The sequence below is a fragment of the Eublepharis macularius genome, chromosome 8 (assembly GCF_028583425.1).
Source record: "Eublepharis macularius isolate TG4126 chromosome 8, MPM_Emac_v1.0, whole genome shotgun sequence".
Lineage (NCBI taxonomy): Eukaryota > Metazoa > Chordata > Lepidosauria > Squamata > Eublepharidae > Eublepharis > Eublepharis macularius.
In genome coordinates this window covers 14,505,669-14,531,707 of record NC_072797.1, presented here as the reverse complement: position 1 = coordinate 14,531,707, position 26,039 = coordinate 14,505,669, and the positions used below count along the sequence as shown (strand labels likewise).

Genomic DNA, 26,039 nt, shown 5'->3' with positions numbered 1-26,039 from the left:
TTGAACAAAAAAAATCTTGAAAAAATTGTTTATGGCTGCAAAAGAGTGAGATTAGCAACCATCCTCCCAAATGTCCACTTTTTTTCCATGAGAAAAATTACGAAAGTCCTCAGACATTTTCATGGGGTACATTTGGAATGAGTGAAATGCTGTGTGAGACAAGGTTTTTCTCACTCGAAAAAGAGAAAATATGATGCAGAAGGGTGTTTTTTAGCAGTTCTCCCAAATGTCCTCAGGTTTTCGCCCACACTGGAGGACCTGGGATCCCGAGGCATGTTCCTCATTCTAAAAGAGGAAATAACTCATCGAGGGTTTTTTCTTCTTCCCCCAAGTGCTCCTCCAAATTTTCCCTTGAAAAAGAATGGGGGGGAAACATCACATACACAAAAATATTTTCCCCTAATTTTCCCATTCCTTTCCCAATGCTTCAGATCTCTAGGATGAAGTCTTAACAAGTTCCCCTCTACTCAAAACACTTAGCACAGTGATTCTCACGGGCTGCCTGTGGTTCTTGTGAGCAATATTTCCAAATGTGGCACCCAATCCAAGTTCCAGGAAAGCACCATAGAATCGTAGGGTTGGGAGGGACCCCAACCCCCTACACAGTGCAGGATCCAGAAGAGTTGGCCATGTTAGTCTGTAGTGGCAAAATAGTAAAGAGTCCAGTAGCACCTTTAAGACTAACCAACTTTATTGTAGCATAAGCTTTCAAGAGCCACAGCTCTCTTCGTGCATCTGATGAAGAGAGCTGTGGCTCTCAAAAGCTTATGCTATAATAAAGTAGGTCAGTCTTAAAGACGCTACTGGATTCTTTACCACAGTGCAGGAAATTCACAAATACCCCCCCCCATACACACACACACTGAGTGACCCTTATTCCATGCCCAGAACATGGCAAAACACCATCAGGATCCCTAGCCAAAGTGGCCTGGGAAAAATTGCTTCCTGACCCAAAAGTGGTGATCAGCATTACCTTGGGCATGTAAGAAGGGGCCATGAGAACTAAGCACTGATGTAACCCTTCCTGCCCTCCCTCTCATGATCTACCTGGGTTCATCGAATCAGCATTGCTGTCAGATGGCCATCTAGCCTCTGTTTAAGAGAACCTCCAAAGAAGGAAAGCCCACTGCCTGTTAGGGCTTGTGGTTGCTATCTCAAAACGCTGCAGAGACTGAAAGGCAGGTGAGCTGCAAGCCTCCCTGAGCTGCAGATGGGGGTGCATATAAAGGACTACCCTCTCACACAACTCCCCAGCCTTCTCTGAGGCCGCCACCTCTCATACCAGTACCAAGGTTGGGTGCAAAGAAAATGAAGTGAAACCACCAACACCACCAGGGCAGCTTCCCAGGAAAAGAGCAAGCCGGCCACAGTGGGTGGAGGAAGATTTTATTTCCCTTTCTCAACAGCCAGCTTGCTTTCCTTTGATCACTTTCATGCCCTCAGCTTGAGCTATGCGCTTCATGCTGAGGAGCGAGAAGACAGAGGAAGGCGTCAGATACACAAGGCCTGGTTAAAGGTCAACAGTGGTGGGGAGAGACAACTCTTCATGCTCAGAGGTACTCTGGTAATTTAAAAAGTTGTCATTTATCTTAGTTTATTTATTGACTTCATTTATTATACCCTGCTTTTTTCCCCATTGGGGACCGAAAGCAGCTTATATTGTTGTCCTTTCCACCATTTCATCCTCACAACAACCCTGTGAGGCAGGCTAGGCTTAGAGTGTGTGTCTGGCCCCATGTCACCCAGCAAGCATTGCGGGCAGAGAGGGGATTTGAACCCAGGTCTCCCAGATCAGAGTCCAACACTTCAACTGCTACACCGTGCTGGCACATTGTGTTCCGTGGGGTGGAGCACATGGCATAGATTAGTCACGGGGCACTTCTTGTTGCTGGTAATTGCCAAGGTGGCTGTCTGTGAGCCATGGAGCATGCACCACTGATTTAAATGTTAAATAGGATGAGAGAAGATCATCCCCACAGGGTGAGAAGCAACTGCCCCAACTCCTTCCCTGGCTAGAAGGTAGACCAGAACTATTGCAAACAGTGCCTTTCACCCACCAAACTAGCCCCATGGCCTAGAACTGTAGTGAACAGTGCCTTCCACCCACCAAAGTAGCCCCTTGGCCCAAGAGATACTACAGCTATGAGCGTAGCTTGTTGAGAATCAACAAGATCACAAGCAGATCCAAGCAAAAGCTCTCTCCCAGGACAATCAAGGCACTTGTAGTCTAAAACCAGATGTCCAGTCAGAAAGGATTGCTAATGCTAACTCTCAGTTGGGAAGGACCTGGAGATTTCGGGGGTGGAGCCTGGGGAGGGTGGGGTTTGTGAAGGGGAGGGGCTTCTGCAGGGCATAATGCCATAGAGTCCGCCCTCCAAAGCAGCCATTTCCACCAGGGAAACTGATCTCTGTGTCGTCTGGAGATCAGTTGTAATTCTGGGAGATCTCCAGGTCTCATGGAAGTTTGCAAACCAGGTCTGAATATGCTGTCTCACACAGGAAATGAACACTATGACTCCTTCCTCGCCAATGTACTCAAAAACAGTCAGATGGAGGCTGACATATACTGTCCTGCAGGGCTTTTTTTCTGGGGGAAAAGGTGGTGAAACTCAGTGGGTTGCCCTCAGAGAAAATGGTCACATGGCTGGTGGCCCCGCCCCCTGATCTCCAGACAGAGGGGAGTTTAGATTGCCCTCTGTCTGGAGATCAGGGGGCGGGGCCACCAGCCATGTGACCATTTTCAAGAGGTTCCGGAACTCCGTTCCCCCGCGTTCCCCCTGAAAAAAAGCCCTGCTGTCCTGCCTTCAAGGATTCTTTTGTTGAAATAAAGCTCTATGGCTAAAAGTTTTTCTTGCCACCGAGCAATACATTTCAGTGAGGCCCATGTTGTTGTACAGCACCTGGCATTTTTTCCACTTCACAAAAACAGAAGAGGAAGCAGCTGGGGTAAGGAACACACACACATACATAGAGTTTTAAAAACAGTTTCTCTTTTATAGACAAGTTTCACTCTCTTTCAGCTATTCCACATCCATTAAAACAATAAAAACTGTCATTTAATTTAAATGATTTTATTTAAGAGGAAGGACCACCGTTTCTTTCTCTTAATCTTGTTATTCTTCAAGAAACTTCAAAAAAATAAAGCAAAGTTGCTATAGATAAATAAAAAAAGGCTGTCACTTTATTTTTCTTACATAATTTTGGTAAGTCTTCTACGCACAAAAAAACCACAAAGTACATTATACATTAAATAAATGTTAACTGCGGCAGAAACAAGCGAAGCAAAACAAAACACAATATGATAAACCCTGCATTGAGTCTTCGGTATAATATCCTTTTAAGTGACTATTCAAACATTGTTAGGGTTGCCAGCTCCAAGTTGGGAAATTCCTGGAGATCTGGGGCGTGAAACCTGAAGAAACCTGGAGAAAGTGGGGTTTGGGGAGGGAAAGAACCGTGGCATGGCATAATTCCATAGAGCCCACCCCCAAAAGGAGCCATTTTCTCCAGGTGAACTGATCTCTGTGACCTGGAGACCAGTTGTAATTCCAGGAGATCTCCAACCACAACATGGAGGCTGGCAACCCTAAACATTGTTGATTTTTATTTAATATTTGGAACAAGTAGAGTTGCCATCAGACCTGGAGAAAATGCATGCTGTCGCTTTAAAAGAAGCTTAATGTGTGGAAATGAGCAGCAGAAGTAACATCCTAGTAAACTTCTCTTAAAGGGACAGGCCATTTCATTCTCCAGGCAATTGGAAACACCAGGAATTACCCTGTTTTTTCATCACAGTCTGAAAATATACAGTACAGAATCGTTAGTACTGAATTTAATGAACATTCCATAACTCCTAGCAGACAGAATCCAACACACACAAACACATGCTGAAGTCTAGTGAATGCCACAGTATACTGGAACGCCCCCAGCGGAATCAATCCAACCAGACACTTTCGCTTTCATGCGCACTCCAGCAGTTTTAGATCCAAGAATCTTGAATGCAAATATTAACAAGGCAGTTACATGGGCTCATGGATCTCAGGTTCCTAGGGTCCCAGTTTAGAGATCTTCAGTACTACGACACTTTACACAGCACTGCTGACAGGTAGATGGAATCATATGGCCTACCAATGCTGATAAAACACCCACTATTAACTCAAGTTGATCACACAGTGCGTAGAAGTGCTACATTGAAAATGATGGGCAGGAGATTTGGGACTTGCAAACGAAAGCACTTCATAAAACGTCAAACCGATTTGTGGAACTCACTGCCACAAGATGTGGTGAAATTTTAGATGGCTTTAAAAGAAGATTATAAAAAAATATAGTAAGGGACAGGTCCGTAAAAGGCTGTTAGAATGGTAGTTAAATAGAACTTCCATGTTCAGAGGCAGTGTTACCTCCGAATACCAGCTGCTGTGGAGGCAACAGAAGGGAAGAATTGTTGCCTTCATGCCCTGCTGATGGCTTCCCGGGAGCTTTTGGCTAGCCTCTTTGAGAAATGAGAGGCAGGACTAGAAAGGATTTTGGTCTTCAATAGGAATATTATGTTCATTCTCACACCCAGGTATCTAAGTGATGCATATAATATTGCAGATGTTGGAAAGTTGGTGCATATTGACATTCACCTCTGAACGCTGATAACTGCAAATGAAATTTAAAAACATCCACAGACTGAGCAAGTGAAAGAGAGAACAACATAAGCTGACAGTCACCTATATGAGATCATTTGTGTGATCCAAGAAATGGGAAGGTAGCAATCACAAAATTCATTGGCGACTGAAAGCAATTATTGTATTTCAGGCCTCTGCCATATGTAACAAATACAGAGAAATACATTGCATTTCATCTGCTTCAGGGAGATACATCCAAAGTATGAGGGACTATACAAATTGTCTCTTTAAGTAAAAGAGAATTAAAAAGAGTCATCCATCGAATATTGGAATGATAGATCAATTCTCTTTTCTGGGGAATGGCTCCATCTACTGATTCTTCTAAGGAAAGGTATTGACTGTATTTTTGATATATAGTTGAAAACACTCTAGCTGAATCACCAGTAACTTAAAGACATTATTTCACATTTTTTAAACACAGTTTTTGAAAGCTAATGCAATCTTCGTTCTGTTCAAGAAGATTTTTTTAATAAAAGCAAGCAAACTTTTTGTCTGTTTGGGGTATCTTTTCCCAAGTCTGTTGTATCATGAAAGAGCGGAAGTGTTCCATCTTGCCATCAAGCAAATACCCCCGACTGCAAGGGGTCATATCCGTTATCTCTTTTGCAGGTCAGCACGCAGACACTCAGCATGCCGAAGAACTGAAATGATAAAACAGTTAACAGTATGTTATTAAATTGAATCTTTCATGATTTTTTTAATATGAATTTTTATTAAGGATTTTTAAACAGGATATAAAAAAGATAAAGAAAATTTTAAAAGAACAGAAAACAAAACAAACATGAATATAAAGAAAAATATAGGAATAACCTACAATTTGCTCTTTGAAAGATATTTAAATATTACATATTATACACTCACTCCAAAATTACCATAAACAAATAACTTCCCCTTTCCCCCTAAATATTGTCCTTGCTTCTTAATCTTCAAAAACACAAATCATCATTTCTTTTCATTTCCTGCGAAGAGACTAAAAGGAGTTTCCAGGGAGCAATAAATTTAGATAAAAAGAAGTAAGTTTGGCCATATCTGCAAAGTCTATCATCTTCACCAGCCATTCCTCTATTGTAGGTGACGTCATAACTTTCCATTTTTGAGCACAAAATAATCTCGCTGCTGTTGTCCTGTACAGAACAATGTACCAAGTAGTTCTAGTTGTTTCTAGCTGTCTGTTCATTAGTCCTAGCCAAAAAAGCCTCTGGTTTCATAAATTGAATCTTCCGTGTTGATTGCCTTTACATCAGAGGGATTTACAGTTCAAAAGGTGCATTTTCCCCCAGCCACTAAGGCGCATGTCACAGCCATTTATGTCGGTAGTGATTTTTCCACTCATTGTCTTGTTTCCTTCAAGAAGCTTTTGAAAACAGCTGAGATGGATTGGATGTAGAGTTGCCTGCCCCAGGTTGGGGAATTTGTGTAAATTTGGGGGTGGAGCCTGGAGATGATGGGGTCTGAGGAGGAGAGGGAGCTCAGCAGAGTATAATGTCTTAGTATCCACCCTCCAAAGCAGCCATTTTCTCAAGGGGAACTGATCTTTGTCATCTGGAGATGAGCTATTATAACTCTGGGTGATCTCCAGACTCCACCTGGAGGTTGGCAACCCAAACTGGGTGGCTGTTTCTTTGTCAGGCAAGTTCAAGGTAAATACTCTGCTCAGTGCCTCTTCCCAGGGGAGCAAGCTGGACCCCAGTGACATATCAGTACTTCCAGGGCTCATTTCGAGGGGGAACGCACAGGAACGCAGTTCCGGCAGTTCCCTAAAGAGGTCACATGTCAGGTGGCCCACCTGATTCTCGGCCATTTTGGGCCCGTTTCAGCCTGGATTGGGGTCAAAACAGCCCAGATTGGGCCTCTGACGGGTAGTGGATCACTCTCCCGCTCATCACTGGCCTGATCCTGACCATTTTGGGCCCCTTTTCGGCCATTTTCAGTCCCTTTTTGCCATTTTGGGCCCAATTTCAGCCCTGAATGGCCAGGATTGGGTCCAAAACAGCCAGAATAGGTGATGTCAGGGGGTGTGGCATATGCAAATCAGTTATACTAATGACACACTTCCAGTGATGGCAAGGGGTGTGGCATATGCTAATGAGTTATGCTAATGAGTTCCTCAAGCTCTTTTTCTACGACATGACCCGAGTACTTCCCTCTCAATGTTTGGTTGGCTTGAGAAAAAAAACAATCTCCATTTTTTTTGCCCAGTCCAGAGATGGAAATATTGCTGAGCTCTGCAATAATGATCACTCTCTTTTTTTAAAAAAAACATGGTAAGTCACCCCACTGAGTGCCAGTAAAGAAGGGAGAAACTGAAGGAAGGACTAGGCATGTGCCTGGCTGGGAGTGGGGAGGCTTTCACTTAGAAAGGGGGCCTCAGCAAACTAAAAGTGGCACAAAATTCTCTCATACTGCTTTTGGCAGGAGAACATGGCTTCCCAAGCTGGACTGCTCGGGAAGCTGCCCCAGAGCTAAAAGCAGTAAGCTTGTGCACTGTTTCTAGAATGGCAAGTGCAATGATTTCAAGTAAATGTGTGCATGTGTCTTTAAATGCTTGGTGTGAGATAGGTGAAGAGTGGGGTTGAAAGAGAGGGATGAGTGAGCGATATAATTGGTTGATGACTGAGAGCAGAACTACAAGTGACAAAAGGCACAGGTTGGACACTTGTCAGCTTCCCTCAAGTTTTGATGGGAAATGTAGGCAGCTTGGCGGAATGTTGGACAAGTGACAGCTGAAAAGTCCATTGGACAGCAGTCGGAGAGAGAAGGTTCAGGACTAGGATGCCTACATTTCCCATCAAAACTTGAGGGAAGCTGACAAGTGTCCAACCTGTGCCTTTTGTCACTTGTAGCTTGGCCATGAGAGTGTGGGCGGAGTTAATGCAGTTTTAGACTGAGAGTGGAGAGCAAAAGTTTCAGTCAGAAGAAAGCAGGCTAGCTGTTTGCTGCCTGAGTATGTTGAAGTATTTATGAGAGAAATATAACCTGTGTGGAACCTGAACTGAGCATGTTTGTGAAAGAACACTCAGGGCCAAACTACAAGTGACGAATGACACAGTTTGGACACTTGTCAGCTTCCCTCAAGTTTTGATGGGAAATGTAGACAGCTTGGCGGAATGTTGGACAAGTGACAGTTGAAAAGTCCATTGGACAGCAGTCGGAGAGCCAAGCTGCAAGACCAGGACGCCTACATTTCCCATAAACACTTGAGGGAAGCTGACAAGCGTCCAACCTGTGTCATTTGTCACTTGTAGCTTGGCCCAGTCAGGGAAAGAGAGGCCAGCTGTGTGCTGCCTGAGCAGGTTTAAGCATTTCTGTGAGAGAAATATTTAGTCAGAAGAAAGAAGACTAGCTGTGTGCAGCCTGAGTAACTTTAAGCACGTCTGTGAGAGAAATATTGAGTCAGAGAAAGAGGCTAACTGTGTGTGAAGCCTTAGAAGAGATCTGTGTGAATGAGTTTATAGGAAGTAACTTTAAGAACTGAGAACTACATTTATGAAACCGATATGCTTCTTGAAAAAATAAAGGTTTACTTTGTTTTTGTTATATCCCAGAGTAGCTGTCATTGCTATATCCCATTCCTATCCTCAGGGCCACATAGAACCACGAAGGAGCCTGACGCTTGGGCACGTTACCAAAGGGAAAATTTAAATAATATCTTGGAATATAATATTCCTGGTGGCATCAATCTACCCAGAGGGTGTAAGGGAAACGTTAAAGGTAAAATCTACCCAAGAGAAGTAAAGGGAAGAGACAAACAGAGGTGGTTTGCTATTGCCTGCCCATCTTCCCTGGTGGTCTCCCATTCAAGGGCTAACCAGGGCCAACCCTGGTTAGAGTCCAAGATCGGGCGATACCATTCTGCCTTCCTTCCCCTTAAACCCCCCCCCCCCATATTTTAAACTTTGTGATAACATACCTTCACAATGGCAAACCCCAGAACCACAAGCATAGCGTAGCTGAGAACACTCTCTATCGTAAATACCATTTTGTTTGCACAGCCCTACAGGGAGACAAGGGAGGAAAAAATAAAAAGTTGTAGTTGTTAACAGATTACAGCACTCACCTGTAAACAAAACATTTTCTAAAAGCCTCAGTCAGGTTGCAGAGTCATCATTGTTGAGAATTAGTGGGCCAACCGGGACGCTCTTTCTGAGTTGATCAGGCAAAATAACCTCACCGTAAGCATCTTGCATTTCCAAAATGTTGCCGCATCATTTTAATTAAATGCTGTTATTGCTGAAAGGGGGAAAAGGTCCGTGGTGTTTCTTTAAGGGAAAACACCACAGGGCCTAAGGAGGGGAGAGGAAAGATGCAGCTGGCACAGAATGGAAGAGGAAGCAGAAAAGAAGGCAGAATAGGGTGGAGAGCTGGGTGGATAGGAGGGTTGCCAACTCCAGACAGAGAAATTCCTGAGGATTTGGGGCAGAGCTCAGGTCAGGCAGAGTTTGGGGAGTGGAGGGAGTTCAGCAGGAGGAGATGTCATAGAGTTCACCGTCTAAAGAGGTCTTTTTCTCTAGGGGAACTGATCTTTGTCGTCTGCAGATCAGTTATAGTCTGGGGAGGACTCCAGGCCTCACCTGGAAGTTGGCAGCCCTCGTGGGTAGGTAACTTGGGCGGGGGTGGGGGGTGTCCAAGGAGGTTGGTGGGAAGAGTTGGCTGAAGAGGAGCTTGTAGGCAGTGGGCCGAGAAATCAGAATCTACATGTTGGGGGCCCATAAGGAACTGTAGGAGAGGGGAAGGAATGAACAGATAGAATAATCCACTCCCACCTCCAGGATACGATAAGCTGCTGTTTGCCTTTTTTAGTCCCTTAAGATCTTTGAGTGCAAAAAGCATGCTCTGACCTTATCAGGCCAGCTGGTTTGTGTTTGTGGGTCTTTTCTAATTTATCAATTAATAGGTTTGGATCTCATGGTAGAATTACTAGGTCCCCTTACCCTCCCAGCGAGAGGGGGGCACCCAGCACTCACTCGTAACAGAAGTGACATCATCGCACAGGCACGTTCGTGCTTCTTAGTGGCCGATCTGAGCCCCAAATTGGCCCGTTGCGAAGTGTGGGTGCACTCCCAGGGAAGCGCGATGTCACTCCTGGAATAGGATGGGAGTGACATCATCACACTGCCCTGGGAGCATGCCCTGGGGGCCTGTTCCTCCACCTCTCTCCCCCCTCACCAGCCAGGTGAGTGGTGGCAGAGGGTGGAGGATGGGAGCGGGGGATCCCCTGCCCCCACTGGGGACCTGGGATCCTTGACTGAATCCACACGTCCTCGGAGTGTCCCGGCGTTGCGATAAACGTTCTCTAAACACCCAGAAGTATAGCGTCTTTCTAGAGTGACTTCTGAATCACGCTAGAAAGATGCTATACTTCCGGGTGTTTAGTGAACATTTAGCGCAACGTCGGGACATGCCAAAGGCGTGTGGATTTGCCCCATATCTCATGGGTCTATCCTTCTGACAGCACTGGAAGTCTCCAAAGCAGGCGTCTCTTCTGCTAGCAGCAGAACGGCTGCCATTACAGGAACAGATCCACAGGATTTAGCCCCATATTTGGCTCCAAACCTAGTGATTTCCCCCAAGTATATGGAAACCCCAGCCTTACCGATGGGAAGGCCCATTTTTCTGTCTTTGTGATAGGCAATGAAAGTTGCTATTGGAAGGAAAAGGACGGAGCCCCAAGAGCACTCACAGGGGATACGAAATGTATCCCCCACCAATGCCCCCTGCTTCTTCTCCCCTTGCTCTCCCTCCTCCCTTGGGGTTAACTAGTAGGTTCAATCAGCTCCCCGCATTGACCAGCTGAGGGGAGGGGGGATCTGGAACTGAAAGCACAGAAGTTCAATACCCTCCCTCAGCCAGCTGGCAATATTACATGGGGTTCCCTAGCAATCTCCCCCCAAATGGTGACTGAGATCTTGCAACACAGTGTCAAGAGATCCGGGTCAGTATTTCTTTTTTGTGCAAATTGTGATGTACGTACATGTGCAGCCACTGCTTCAGTCCCGCCCCCCACCCCTCTACGTTTTTATTAAGTTTTAGATTTTGCTTTCCACTAATGGCCTACTTGGCTGTTTCCACTCTACTCACCTCCAATCGGAACACTGCGGAACGTTGTGAACAAAACCCTGAAGATAGCGTTTTCTCGCGCGAGTTTTGCACGACATCATGCAAAACTCACGTGAGAAAACGCTATCTTCCGGGTTTTGTTTGCAACGTTCCGCAGCATTCCGATTGCAGGTGAGTAGTGTAGAAACGGCCCTTGTGTGGAATTTTTGATCCACACATTAGGCGCTAAATAGGGAATTAGATATATTATCCAATGAGTGGCAAAATTCAGCAAGGAACAGAATTTTGCCAATTCTTAGCTTCAAGCTTCTAGTTCACTATTATGGAGATATATATTTCTGACGTGTCCTTACCGCTGTATTGAGATACTGCAGCTCACTCAGCTGTCCTGTGCAGTTCTTACTAAACTCTTCCTTGCAGCAGCTCACGGGAATGCTGTGGTTGCCGGTAGAATTGTACCAGGTGCTACCAATCCAATCCGTATAGTTGCTGATTCCACAGCATTGAAGCTTTAACGGGAGAAAAAAACAGAAGCAAAAAACAGAGGTCAAATCCCTGCCCCTCGAGAAATGAGGACATTACTTAAGCTCTTTAAAATACCAACCCTTTTAAAATAAATATTCCAATTGTCCATTCTCTCCTGAAAATTCGGTTCTCCAAAGCTGTTCCCTGCTCATGCATTCCCTTCCTACTCCCTTCCCGTGCACAACACACTTGATAGCTTCTGGAAACCTTCAAATGCCAATTTAATCAAATTGGATCTAGTTGCCTCACTACAAAACCGAGATTCTAAACCAGAAATCAACCACTGACTTGAAGTCAAAACTGACAATCGCTGTATTTTTATAGACTTTATTTTCATTAATTCATACCAAGCCCCAGCCTGATTTTACTTACAAAGATCGATTGGTGACACGCAAGCCAAAAACATGCAGCGGCTGAGATTGTGAGAAGTCTGTTCTTAAAGGGAGCATACAACATATACAAAAATGGCCCGTGAAACTGCTAAAACTTTTAAAACACGCAGAAAAGTCCAAGCCACAGACTGCTGCATGCAGACCTTGCTTTTACCGCAGTGTCTTGTACCTTTGTAATCCACTCTTGGCATCATTTAGGGTATGTCATGCCTTAGTTTTCTATTTGCATTATTTCCTAATTTCTTGTCATTAATTAATAGAAAACAAATCCTGGGAGAAAAATTGCAGCCACAACTGAGAGATAAAATGGCATATTCCTGTTTGCACAACTATTCTCCTACCTCCACTTGTAAATAGTCTATGGCATGTGACTCAGAGTTTTTCCCATCATACTTCTTGAAAATCTGTTGCAATGGTTCACGGAAATCACTTTTAACCTGTAATAAGAAAGAATGGATGTTTTGTGAATTGGTCTCCAAACTGAAAATCCTATTTATCAGCAAAGCTAAGCAGTTTTCTTGTGCTCTTTACTTTTAGAGTACATTTAGACTTCAGGAAAAATTATACCCAGTGTGGTATAGTGGTTAAAGTGACAGACTACAATCTAGGAGGCCCAGGTTCGAATCCTCACTCTGTCGTGGAAGCTTGCTGGGTGACCTTGGGCCAGTCAAACACACTCAGCCTAACCTGCCTCACAAGGTTGTTGTGAGACTAAATGAAAGACAGGATAATTACGTAAGTCACTTTGGGTCCATGTTGGGAAGAAAGGTGGTGTACAAATGAAATAAATAAAATTCTCAGGGTCACAGAACCAAGCCAGAGGAGCGTCAAGTGGGTCAGGAGGGAGGAGGGAAAAGGGCATGAAGTCACTCCCCAGTTCAGCAGATCTGGGCTTGTGGAAGATGGATGACCAGCAAATTCAATTCCTCATTCCTGTTCTCTCCAGCCCCTCTACCTGCATGATTGTTCCTCTGCACAGTTCTTGCTACCCCAGAAAAGATCTTCTCAGTGTTCAGAAAGGCCTGCCCAAATGGACATGTGGTGGTGGTGGAAAGTGCTGCCAAGTCATAGCTGACTTACGGCGACCCCTGCTGGGCTTTTAGAGACAAGAGACTAACAGAGGTGGTTTGTCATTGCCTGCCTCTGCAACCCTGGTCTCTGTTGGAGGTCTCCCATCCAATTACTAACCAAGGCCAACCTTGCTTAGTTTCCAAGACCTGATGAGATCGGACTTGCTTGGACTACCCAGGTCAGGGTGGTTTGGACATAGGACATAAAGAATTGTGAACAGTTTCTTTCTCTGGAGGCTGAAAACACTGTAAGAAGATGCACTTATACCTTAAAGGCAGGGCTGTCACTCGATTAAAGAAATTGTGATCAATTAATCATGAGTTTTAATTAAATATACATATTCAGGGCTTTTTTTCAGCTGGAACGCGGTGGAACGGAGTTCCGGCACCTCTTGAAAATGGTCACATGGCCAGTGGCCCCGCCCCTGATCTCCAGACAGAGGGGAGTTTAGATCGCCCTCTGTGCCATGGCGCGGAGGGCGATCTAAACTCCCTTCTGTCTGGAGATCAGGGAGCAGGGCCACCGGCCATGTGACCATTTTCACTGAGGGCTATTTAAACTTTAACCCCCCCCCGTTCCAGCTGATCCAAAGTGATGTCATTGAGCAGTCCTGGAAGCATGCGCGCACTTTGCGCGTCCACATGGGGTACCAGGGGCACCGCCTCCTGCCAGGAGTTTCCCCCTGTGCTGGCAACCCACTGAGTTCCACCACCTCTTTCCCTAGAAAAATGGCATATTGTGTCCTGCATTGCCGCAGCAAGATTCAAATCAAACCCCTCAGCAAAAGACCTGGGTGATGCTGGCAACAATCTCTGTGCTTTTTTGGCAAATTGGCACCCTTCTTCTCGGGCTGCACCAAGGAGCGTCTTGAGTGGCTCGGCTGCACAGCCAGCCCGGAATATGAACAACAGTTCCGAAGAACAAGAACGCCCTTCCTTTGTTTCAGGCAATGTGTGTATTTGTCACAGCGGGCACCCTCTCCGAAGAGGTATTCCCCCTTATATTTACAGAACCCCCCTAATTTACAAAGGGGCCTGTTACCAACAGACTTGCAAATACATACTTCACAAAAATAACACATTATTTTTAAACAACCCGCTGCTTGACTTCCAGTCAAAAGATGTAAGCTGTGAATTGAATTGACTAATTAATGGACTATTGCAGCCTTTCACATAAAAAGAACACACACTTAATACTCGGTTTCCATACAATACAGAATTTCTCCCAGCCCTTCCCCACCTAACAATCTTTGGAGATGAAGCGGCAAATTGATTCTTGTTACTAGAAATTACAGTTCTTCAATGACTATTTAATATTTCAAGAATAAGTTACAGATACAAAGGAGGGCAGATACTGGACTAGAACTGGGAATCTCATATTGAGGAGAAGTTCACCATAGCGAGCCACCCAGCATGCTCGAGTCCCACTAGAGACCATAGAGATGGAATTCCAAACTCTGCAATTCGCAAGCAGGCCATGGTCTCTGGGTTGGTCAGGGATAAGCACTCCAAACCTTCTGCTCTCGCCCAGCGTCTTGCCTGGTGCATTCAGATTCTGGCTCACAAACACATGTGAGCTCCGGGTTGGTTGTTTCCTGGCATGCCCCCTTGGAGCCCCCCAGTTGGGCTGATTCCACACGGCTTACTTGAAGCCAGGACGTTGCGGAACATGCTGGAAAAAAGGCGGAAGATTGCGTTTTCTCGCACGAGTTTTCAGACGGTAAGATGAATTCACAGTTATGAACCCGTTTTTAACACGAGTCCAGAGAAAGATATGACTATTTTCACCCACCTTTGCTCTGTAAACGAATCCCAGGGCAAACACAGACACTTCAGCAATGAAGATCAGCAAGATAATGAACAAGAACTGAAATAAGGAAAGAGGAGACAGTTCAGAAAACACAGACAAAAGAGCTTGCACCGTTCTGGACAAATACATGAAGAAAGGAGATGGAATTACGTTTCACAGAAAGTCCACCCAGACTCATTGGACTAGTCTCTTCCATTTACTCTGTGCATATCAATAGTCAAGTTGATCTGGGACCGGACTTTCACTCCTTCAAGCTGTGGCTTCTCCCAGGCCTCCTGCCTGGGTCACCCTAGGGTACACTAGCAATCCACTCCTCTTATGAAGGTAACTCTTTATCAAGGGTTCTGCATCTTCCTGGGATCTCTTGCCTGTGTCTGAACCAAGCTTCCACTAGCCAAAAGAAAGATTTATCTTTCTCTTGGAAAGCTTTCAGCAGTTAGTCTTCAGAGCTGTCAAACAGCTAAGTTCTTTGAACCACCTTTATCAGTACATTTATTTATACAGGGTTCAATATTACTTTGCAACTCTTTATCAAGCACACAGACACCTGTCTAGAGTTTATTTCACTTTATTGAAAGTACACCCTAGTTTTTTAATGAAGCAAGTAATTAAAATATAAATGGTTATTAATATAAATCCTATAAAAACAGAACACAAAAAGGCAATAAGAAATAAGTTTGCTAACATTTCCTAATTAATTCTAAGTTTAACATGATCAAAGTTTCTATGAAATGCATAGGTAAAGATAATCTCACCTAGATTTTCTCGAGATTTCTTCCATCAGATCTATCTGAATTCGCATTTTTTATACGTTATCATATACAAATATCTAAGATCTTTTTCATGTGATAGCACAAACAAACGATAATTGGTTTGATGCTTCGTTGAAGATTCATAATTTCTATTGTATAACCTTCCAGTTAGTAAAATATGACATTATATTCAAACTTGCAAAACAAAACTATAAATCTCTGAAAAATGTCAGAGTTAAGTTAAGAGATCACTATTGGTTGAATCTCTGATAAAGGAACATTAATCTAGATACAGTCCACTATTTTAATTAACTGTCAAAAGATTAAAGCACACCTGTTAGAATTACTTAACACTCAAAAAAACACACAGACGGTTCATGCAAAGTTTGAAAGTTCATCTAGAATACAAGTACATGGCCTAGTATTGCTCAGTATTGATTATTGCCATGTGCTTTTATCTATATTGGTGCAACATTCCTAAACTCTATTTACCTAATATTTGGACAACTTCTTATTCTCCCCCAAAGCTATGGATCACGTATGGGCAAAAGGCAAGGCTATGATAACCCTGGAAGCACTCTATTACTGACTCCTCGATTCCTATTAAAAGAACGTGGGGTGGGCCCAGGCAGGGCCAGATCAAGGGGGGGCAGGGGGGTAGTCTGCCCCCGGCGCCACCAGGAAGGGGGAGCCGGGAGCAGCTGCCAGCTGCCAGAGGGTGCAGGCAGCAGCGCTGGCAGCCTCGCAGCCCCCCCGTGCTTGCCGCGCACCCCCTGTAATGCAGGGCAGGCAAAAGGCAGTGTGGGGGGCTGGGGGGCAGCCCACGCCATTCGCCAGCCCCGCAGGACAGGGGGCAGCCGGCCGCCCCCTGTCCTGCGGGGCAGGCGAATGGTGCGGGCAGCCTTGCAGCCCCCCGCGCTGCTTTTGCCTGCTCTGCAAGACTGGGGGCAGCCAGCTTGCCGGGCCGCGGAACGGAGGCAGCGTGCGGGGCTGGGAAGCCACCCGTGCCATTCGTCTCCCCGCAGGCAAATGGCGCGGGTGGCCTCACAGCCCCCTGTCCTGCAGGGCAGGCGAAAGCAGCACGGGGGGGGGGGCTGTGAGGCCACCCGCGCCATTCACCTGCGGGGAGGCGAATGGCGCGGGCGGCTTCCCAGCCCCGTACGCTGCCTCCGTTCCGCCCTGTGTGATGACGTCACACAGTGCGGGGAGCGTGTGCACGCTATGCGCATGTGAGGTAGCCGGCCAAGGGTTGCCCCGGGCGCGGGCAACCCTAGATCCGGCGCTGGGCCCAGGCCATGAAGTACAGAGCGCTCACACAGCGTGTGTCCCTAAAGTGCCTGCTGGGCGATCAGTGGATGAGTGGGCAAATCCCTGGGAGTTTGCCCACTACAAGCGGGCACCCGGGAACCCTATACTGGACTCTTGCTCTTTTCTACTGCTAAGCTAAGTGTGTTATTTTCTCTCTCACACTCACACCACCCAGCAACTCCAAAACACCCATCACGTTCTCTCTTCAGTTGATTCTACTCTGCAACCCTCCTACTAGTTTATGGAGGCCTAGTTCTTTTTTTGCTTTAATACTGGTTCCAGCTAGCAACCAATGCCCAGGGATCAAGGAGCTTCTACTGGGGGGTTAGGAGAACCAGTGTGGTTAGAGTGCTGAACTAAGTTTGGGAGTGCCAGTTTCCAGCCTCCACACGTCACAAAGCTTGCCGGGTGACCTTGGGCCTGTCATTCTCTCTCAGCCTAACCTACCTGTATCCGCCTGGGCCAGTTCCACCAGAACTGTGTCTCATGAGCCTCTAGCTCCTCTTGTCCCCAGAAGCTCAACTGGGAAGGTGAGGGGAGTTCAGCACCTGGGTCCTCCCCCTTCTCGCTTGTCTGGGCATCCCTTTTACTCGCTTCAAGCCCTTCAATACAAGGCAGGTGAACCTTCTTCAGGCCGTTTCTGCGAGGTTTTAAACAGAGCATTCCAGCTCCTCTCCACATCTCCTCTCAGGTTCTTCTGGCCCATCTCCCATTGCCCCAGAAACCAGAGTGTTACATCAGTGACTGGATGCCGTGGCAACAGCCAGGCTCAAGTGGGCATGTTGTGGAGTAGGCCCTTCCTGCCAGACCCTCCCCTGTGGCCGGGTAAGGTGAGGGCCCTGGAGTCCACACAAGGTTGCGGTGAGGATAAAGAGGAGGAGTGGAGAATCACACACACACACACACACGCTGCCTTGAGTTCCTTGGAGCAAGGGCAAGATAAAAACATGCTAAATAGAATGATAAAAACCTGTTCCAAATCAGTACTTTTTACGGTGATGGCAGTAGGGCTTTTTTCAAGAAATACTAAAGGTAAAGGTAGTCCCCCTGTGCAAGCACCGAGTCATTACTGACCCATGGGGGGACGTCACATCACAATGTTTTCTTGGCAGACTTTTTATGGGGTGGTTTGCCATTTCCTTCCCCAGTCATCTACACTTTATCCCCGGGAAACTGGGTACTCATTTTACCGACCTCGGAAGGATGGAAGGCTGAGTCAACCTTGAGCTGGCTACCTGAACCCAGCTTCCGCCAGGATCGAACTCAGGTCATGAGCAGAGCTTGGACTGCAGTACTGCCGCTTACCACTCCACGCCACAGATACTAAAGATGTAAAAAAACAACCCTGTCACCCCTCCCCCACAAAAGACAGTCATTCCAAGACAATGCAGCTGCAAAAAAACACTTTCTTCTAACTCAGACTCTGTCTATATGTGATGCCTTGACACATGTTTGTCAAGTGCAGGGAGATGCAATGTTAGCCAGGAAGTGTAGTTTTAAAAGATAGAGCTGGCAGAGATTGTTCCACAGACGGTTTGTTAATTTCGTCTTCGCCTCCCAGAAGGCTCTGTGAGTTCATCTCTCTAGTCTAAAACTGTGTGGGATCGCAACCAGAAGGCAGCAAGGAATGGGCTGGAGCTGGCCTTCCAGAGCTGGGCTTGGACCTGGAGTGGTTATAATGTTCTGAAGTTTCCCTTCTGGCATGTCATGGCCCCTTCACACAGCTCCAGTGTATAGCAAAGCCTTTGCCCTGCCACCAGCTTTGTCTTTTAAAACTACTCTTCCCAGCTAACATTGCATCTCCTGACATGTGTTCTTCCCACGTCAGATGTCTCATGTAGAGAGACTAAGTCTCGCCTGGAAGATGGCCCCATACCTTGACAAGGCAGATCTGGCCACCTGGATCCATGCCACAGTAACATTGAGACTAGACTACTGTAATGCACTCTGCATTTAGTGCAGGATTCTGCAGCTCGGCTATGATAAGGAACTAGACGGAACCACACCATAACAGTTACTAGGCTCAATTTAAGTTATTGGCTATCACATACAAAGCCCTTCATGGCCTCAGTCCTTCATATCTGTAGGACTGCTTCTCCTCCTACGCTCTGCTATGACAACTCCATGCATTGGAGAAGGGTCTGCTTCATGTGCCGATCTGCCAATAGGCAAAATCAACAACTGTCCGTACACGTGCATTCTCTGTTGTGGCCCCCACTTTATGGAATGGCCTGCCTGATGGGGTTAGGAAAGCTCCCACTTTCTTGGCTTTTTGCAAACTCTGCAAAATTCGATGTATTGTCGAAGGCTTTCACGGCCAGAGAACGATGGTTGTTGTGGGTTTTCCGGGCTGTATTGCCGTGGTCTTGGCATTGTGGTTCCTGACGTTTCGCCAGCAGCTGTGGCTGGCATCTTCAGAGGTGTAGCACCAAAAGACAGAGATCTCTCAGTGTCACAGTGTGGAAAAGATGTAGGTCATTTGTATCTACTCAGGAGGGGTGGGGTTGAGCTGAGTCATCCTGTAAGAGTTTCCCAGGGTGTGGAATGCTAATGGCGAGAGGCTTCACTGTATCCTGAGGAGGTTCTTTTGCATATGGATTGGTACTTGATGTGCTAATCTTCTCTGCAGGGCTATTGTCGGGGATAGAATGTTTTGTTAGCCTGGTGTTTTTCAGAACTGGAAACCATGCTCTGTTCATTCTTAAGGTTTCTTCTTTCCTGTTGAAGTTTTGCTTATGCTTGTGAATTTCAATGGCTTCCCTGTGCAGTCTGACAAAGTAGTTGGAAGTGTTGTCCAGTATTTTGGTGTCCTGGAATAAGATACTGTGCCCTGTTTGCATTAGGCTATGTTCAGCCACTGCTGATTTTTCAGGTTGTCCAAGTCTGCAGTGTCTTTCATGTTCTTTTATTCTTGTCTGGATGCTACGCTTTGTGGTCCCGATGTGGTCCCGATGTCTTTTGGTGCTACACCTCTGAAGATGCCAGCCACAGCTGCTGGCGAAACGTCAGGAACTACAATGCCAAGACCACGGCAATACAGCCCGGAAAACCCACAACAACCATCTGCAAAATTCAATCATTCAAAAGGGCTTTACTACACAGATACAGCTGTACTGTAACAAAACGGTTCAGAAAGATATTTGAGGAAAGAGTAAGGGACTGTGGTCTATACTATAGCATATAATTCGTACCATCTATTGTTGTAAGTTGCTAGGAAAAGTGGAAGGCGGTAGGAAAAGAGGAAGACCTAAAACGAGATGCATTGACTCAATAACAGGTCCTCCAGTTTGCAAGATCTGAGAAAGTCTATTAATGATAGGAAGGTCTGGAGTCTTACGTTCATGGTGTCGCCTTGATGGCACATTACACATATTGTTGTAAGTAGGATCCTCTCATGTAATTTTTGCATTGTTTAACATGTCACTTACGTTTTGCTTCACTTTTGTTTCTGGTAGGTTCGAGATTCTTTAAGGTGCCCGTGGATTTCTGTTTTATTTTGCAACAAGAGACTAACACAGCTTATCCCCCTAGGACGACCCAAACCTACATTTAAAAAGGAAATTTCCGAGGCCAGATGCAATACTTACAACTCCTAAGCCAATCCGGGACTCGCGGAGGGTGGAACAGCATCCAATCAACCCGATAACGAACATCACTACAGCAACACAAATGATAATGACAGCTGGCAGGAGGACATATTGGTCCTTAAAGATGGGGTCGTAGGTCTTGTAGGTGTTGAGAACATAACTGCCGACATAAGCGAGTCCAGCTCCAGCAGCCTTTAAAACGTAAAACAAAGTACAACATGTTTGTTTAGTTTCAGGTGGGCAGCCATGTTGGTCTGCAGTCGAAGAACAAGATCGGGGTCCAATAGCATCTTAAAGATCAACTAGATTTCTAGGGTATGAGCTTTCGAGAGTCAAAGCTCTGATGAAGGGAGCTTTGACCCACAAAAGTGCCTATCTTGAAAATCTAGTAGATCTTTAAGGTGCTATTGGACCCAGATCTTGCTCCATGTTTGTTTAGAAAACATTCCTGTTACGGCTTTCTAAACTGAACTGACTCATTCTATTAGTTGTTTTCTTAAAATTAAAATTAAAAAAGACAGTCGACACCATGTGTAGTTTGAGCTTAAAAACAAAGAATTAACTTTACTAGGAAAACATAAGAAAGAATTACAGCATGAGAGAAATACTGACTTAGCTAACAGACCACATGTTCTCAGTTGATAGGCAGAGAGACAACTGCTGTTTTCAAACAGAAAAGAATGTTCAAGAATATGTAAATGACCAACATTTAAAACAGCCAATAAGCAGGTCAAATGCCCCCTCATTATATTACCTCTATAATAACTGAAATGTTGTTAACTAGTAATCTCCAACACAATCGAATGACAGTTCCAACTGGCACTTACTGAGCAACCCTCTCATTGTGAGCAGGATGGACTGTGACACAAACTATCTCCAAGTTTTATTTATTTATTTTCATTTATTGTCTGCCTTTCTCACCGGGGCTCAAGGCATATTACAAGTACAATGGAACTATTCAGTGCGCCGGTTACAAAATACAGTAACGTTTGAAGGATGACAAGGTTTGATTCTTAACAGCAAAGATTCCTAGAAAAAACAAAGCTATTCAGTCGATCAGCAAGAGAATTACAAAATACGATCATGACATTTGAGTCTAACAAGGTTTCCTAGAAAAACAACATAATGCAGTAGAGCTGGGATTGAAGGGCCATTTTCTCACACACCCATAAAATCGTGCGAAACTCACAGAACGAAACATCTTCCTAGCGCAATTTCCCGGCACGATCCCCTTTATCGGTGCAATGGCATCAGAAATCGCACCATTAAACAGAAGACGCTTCGTTCCATGAGTTTTGTGCTATCTTCTGAACACAGAACTCCCAGTGTACATCTGGTTTTGACAAAATCTGAGAATTCTGTAATGTAGAATTTGGTCAAATATTCCTTTTTCCCCCATATAAATTTTATTGAAAGTTTTTTAAAAAACAAATACATGTTTACCAAAAGATAAAGGGAAAAAAGAACCCAAAAGAAAGAAAAGATAAAGAAAAAAGAAAGAAATTAAAAAATGCACAGGAAAAAACTTCCAATTTTCTCTATGACAAATATCAGCATAATTACAGAATTCACACTTGTGCTCTTGTTATCTTGCTTGGTCAAATATTCCTGTCCCATCACCCCATCTCTTGCCAGGCCTGAGAGTATGAGCTGCCTACAACATACTTTGAAGAAAATTTGCTGTCAAATGGAATGTGCCTCACCAACTTCCAATATGTAGGACCAGGGCTTTTTTTCAGTGGGAACGCGGTGGAATGGAGTTCCGGTGCCTCTTGGAAATGGTCACATGGCCAGTGGCCCCGCCCCCTGATCTTCAGACAGAGGGGAGTTTAGATTGCCTTCCATGCCGCTCCAGCACAGAGGGCAATCTAAACTCCCCTCTGTCTGGAGATCAGGGGGCGGGGCCACTGACCATGTGACCATTTTTGCCAAGGGCGATTTAAACTTTAAAAAACTCCCTCCTTGTTCCAGCTGACCCAAAGTGACATCATTGTGCGGTCCTGAGTTCCACCACCTCTTTTCCCAGAAAAAAAGCCCTGTGTAGGACCATATGGATCCAAGATTACTCTGGTTGGACCTAAAAACAACAGTGGGCATTCTTGAACTCCAAGCATGGACCGGAAATGACTGAGAGGGTAGGTGGGATCCAACTCAAATCACTATCAGAAACGACATAGAGGAGGGCTGGCTTCCATCTATTTGGATTGGGGTGGGGGAGCTTCCCGAGAAGAAATTCTTTTGGAAAAGAGCTCCTGGCATATGAAGATCAGTGGAAGGGGCCAAAAAACGGAAGCCTGGGCTTGTCAATGTCATTATTTTGTTTATTATACTTCCCCTTGTGGTTAAAAAGCACCCAGGACTGCTTAAAATAAATACAAAAATCCATTTAATACAATACAATTCAATAAAAGCCAAACAGCAATTAAGAAGATATGCTGAGTTGAGCCTGAGCTTGACTAAAATTTCACAAGGCAGCAACGATACAGAAATCAACCCCTTCACACACAATCAAGCAATATGTCAAAGCCATACACCACTTCAAAATAAAACCCAGTCCCTCTTAAGGGGCTATCTTTGCCCCATAATTTGAGCACTGAACAAATCCTTTTGGAAACATCACTGGACTTCTTGCTAGGAAAATAGGGTGTGTGAAATTGTAAAGGTTTTTTTTAAAGCTAAAACCACAAAGGAAAATTATCTTAATGGAAGAGAGAGAGAAATATATGTTCCCAAAGGATTATTATAATCCTACAGCAATCTAGCAATTCCCATTTTTTAAAAAAAAACGCTCACCAGTGTAGAGGAGGGGAAATGGGCTGAGGCAATGAAAATTCTGGAAAAACAGCTGTGCAGATGCTCTGTTGCCGCTGTGAATGGGTCTGCATTCTCAGCACCATTAAGAGCTACACAGAGAATTGCTTCTATGCGAAAGCAGCTCAAGAAGTCAAATAAACATCTCTCAGTGGTCAAGCATCTAATGAAACCTGTAATATTGCTGCATCAATCTTCTGGCCATTGATATCGTTCTCTTATAATCTTTTAAAATGCATCTCAAGCATAAGAAGGAAATTAAATCAGAAGCATGGCAGAGCCGGCATTTCTTCATTTAGAAACCATGGCTGACCAACAAGCAACCACAGGGACTTTCCTTCTGTAAGATGCAATTTTCGTAAGAGTTTCTTGTGAAAAGCAGCAAGACTTTTCCACATGGTGACAGGCTTGCGGAGTTTCCCTGTGGCTGCCGAGACAGCACAGTGGCAATGGGGCTTCCACATGACAGGATTCCCCAGTAGGTTTTAAAAAAATAGCAATTGAATAGTGTTATATCAATATACAATATTTGCATCAAGGTCCCTGAATTATCAGCTTTTCACTTCATTTCTTGTTCAGCAATTAGCTATCTGTTGCATTCTGACTGTCAAATTCTAACCTGAGCTGTCAATAAAGATTGAAACCTCACTTTTCATTGGTGTGGGGCAGTCATTGGATGGGTCTTGAACAGAGATGGACTCAAACCGAAATACAAACTAAAGTTTGGCACGAATTGAGCCAGTTCGTGGTTTGCGAACCGACGGTTTATCAGAGCCCATTTCTGACGAACTGCCACGAATTTTTGGCTGGTTTGTTTGTTCGTTTTTCAGTTTGTCACTGCAGACAGCCTGGTGCTGATCAATCAGTTTCCTAGGCAATGGGGGATGGGATTTCTGCAGATCTTCTGCTGAAGTGACCTTCTGCCAACCCGGAAGTGACAATTTGCTGACCCAGAAGTGACATTTTCAAGAACCAGGCAAACCGGTTCACAACTGAGGGAGGTTTGTGAAAATTCATGGTTCGTGAAATGCAACGAACCATGAAAGGCATGGTTTTTCCCCCCACAGTTCATGCCCATCTCTAGTCCTGAACCTTATTTGCTAAAGAACAGCCCGGGTTTCCATCTCTGTGCACCACCAGGACAGGAACTCAAAGACAAAAATCTCAGGTGCTTCTCTAAACACCGAAGGGAGAAAGAGCAGCCACACTTGAAACAGCTGGACATGCTATACCTGCCAAAAATCACTTCTCTATACAAATTTTAAAGCAGTGATTCCTGGCCCTTTTGAACTCTCAGATAGCTGCTGCACTGTCCTCATTTCCCAGGTCCCTTCCACAAGCTGTCTCTTCAGCTCTGGCCTCTTTAAGCTTGCCTGCTGTGCCAGCCATTCCTCATTCCAGGTCACCGGTCATTAATTCATCCCTCCAGTACCACCTTTGCTGCTGGGTGACAAACCTAATCTTGTTTCTATTGACACAACTCCTGTGTCTCTGCAGGGCTTCAGAGGTAAAAAGAAACCTATGGCAGAGGTCACAACAGAGCTGGCAGCCTTTGCCATTTGCTCTGCCCACACCACAGAGCTCATCAGTTGTGCAATGCAACCACGATGCCAGCATGTTACGAGATTAAGAATGATTTCTTTGCTCTGAATTGCTACACAGAAAGAAGGAAGACAAAGTATATTGTTCTCTGAGAAGGAAGAAAGCATTGAGCTTTTGACCTCTCTATCAACCTCTTTAGGTCAAGGTGAGTAGCTGTGTTTGTCTGTAGCAGTAGAAAAGAACAAGAGTCCAGTAGCACCTATAAGACTCACAAAATTTGTGGTAGGGTACAAGCTTTCGTGAGTCACAGTCCACTTCTTCAGATACCAATAGATTAAGATGAGTAATCATGTTAGCCTGTCTGTAGAAGTAGAAAAGAGCAAGAGTCCAGTAGCACCTACAAGACTAACAAAATTTGTGGTAGGGTAGGAGCTTTCCTGAGTCACAGCTTACTTCTTCAGATACATTCAGATACAGCTCACTTCTCCAGATACATTCTAGCTATATCTGAAGAAGTGAGTTGTGACTCACGAAAGCTCATACCCTACTACAAATTTTGTTAGTCTTGTAGGTGCTACTGGACTCTTGCTCTTTTCTACAATCCCTTTAGGGTTTCAGCGTCAAGGGGAACAAGTGAATCTGCCTGACACAAAGTTGGGTACCACTTAGGGTTGCCAGCTCCAAGTTGGGCAATTCCTGGAGACCTGGAGAACGTGGGGTTTGGGGAGGGAAATGACCTTGGCATGGCATAATTCCATAGAGTCTACCCCCCAAAGTAGCCATTTTCTCCAGGTGAACTGATCTCTGTGGCCTGGAGACCAGTTGTAATTCCAGGAGATTTCCAGCCACTACCTGGAGGTTAACAAAAGAATTCAGGACCACCTAACGACACCCACTTCAAAAGTGAACACTCATATATTCAATACAATTATTCAATACAATTACAATTTGCCAGATTACATGCAATTCGTACAATATTCAAAATCCATTCACAATACAAAGTTATATTAATCCATACAGTCTTTGTGACAAGACCCAAAAGTGCTCAGTGCTGGTATAACAAATAGTCCATAACCACAGCTATATAGCTAAATACATGAATCCATAAACAGAATAACTCAGTCCAATGCAATTCAATGCAACAATATAGCTGGCCAGGAAGGCACTGTAGGTCATAAATCGTGTAGAATTATCCATCTGACGGGAAACCGGTGCAGAGTCCCGTTTCTGGAATCCCTTTCTCAAAGATGGTATATGTGCACTCCAACGTATCCTTCAGCCACTTTTGACTTGCACGTAAGCCCTCGGTAACATAACGGCCAGTGCTGAGTCGAGCGAAGGCTGTGGTTACGGACTATTTGTTATACCAGCACTGAGCACTTTGGGGTCTTGTCACAAAGACTGTATGGATTAATATAACGTTGCACTGTGAATGGATTTTGAATATTGTACGAATTGCATGTAATCTGGCAAATTGTAATTGTATTGAATATATGAGTGTTCACTTTTGAA

At 44.9% G+C, this 26,039-nt stretch overlaps 1 protein-coding gene across 1 annotated transcript in view; it reads right to left on the bottom strand.

Moving 5' to 3' along the window:
- Nucleotides 1-3,061: 3,061 nt before the first annotated feature.
- Nucleotides 3,062-26,039, bottom strand: part of LOC129334567 (tetraspanin-36-like) — a 38,084-nt gene continuing 15,106 nt past the window's right edge. The window contains exons 2-7 of the mRNA XM_054986753.1: nt 20,175-20,366; nt 14,510-14,584; nt 11,989-12,084; nt 11,084-11,239; nt 8,584-8,667; nt 3,062-5,314 (exon numbers count right to left, since the gene is read on the bottom strand). Of these exons, the coding sequence (XP_054842728.1) occupies nt 5,231-5,314; nt 8,584-8,667; nt 11,084-11,239; nt 11,989-12,084; nt 14,510-14,584; nt 20,175-20,366 (687 nt within the window). The 3' untranslated portion in view covers nt 3,062-5,230. The remainder of the gene's footprint in view (nt 5,315-8,583; nt 8,668-11,083; nt 11,240-11,988; nt 12,085-14,509; nt 14,585-20,174; nt 20,367-26,039) is intronic.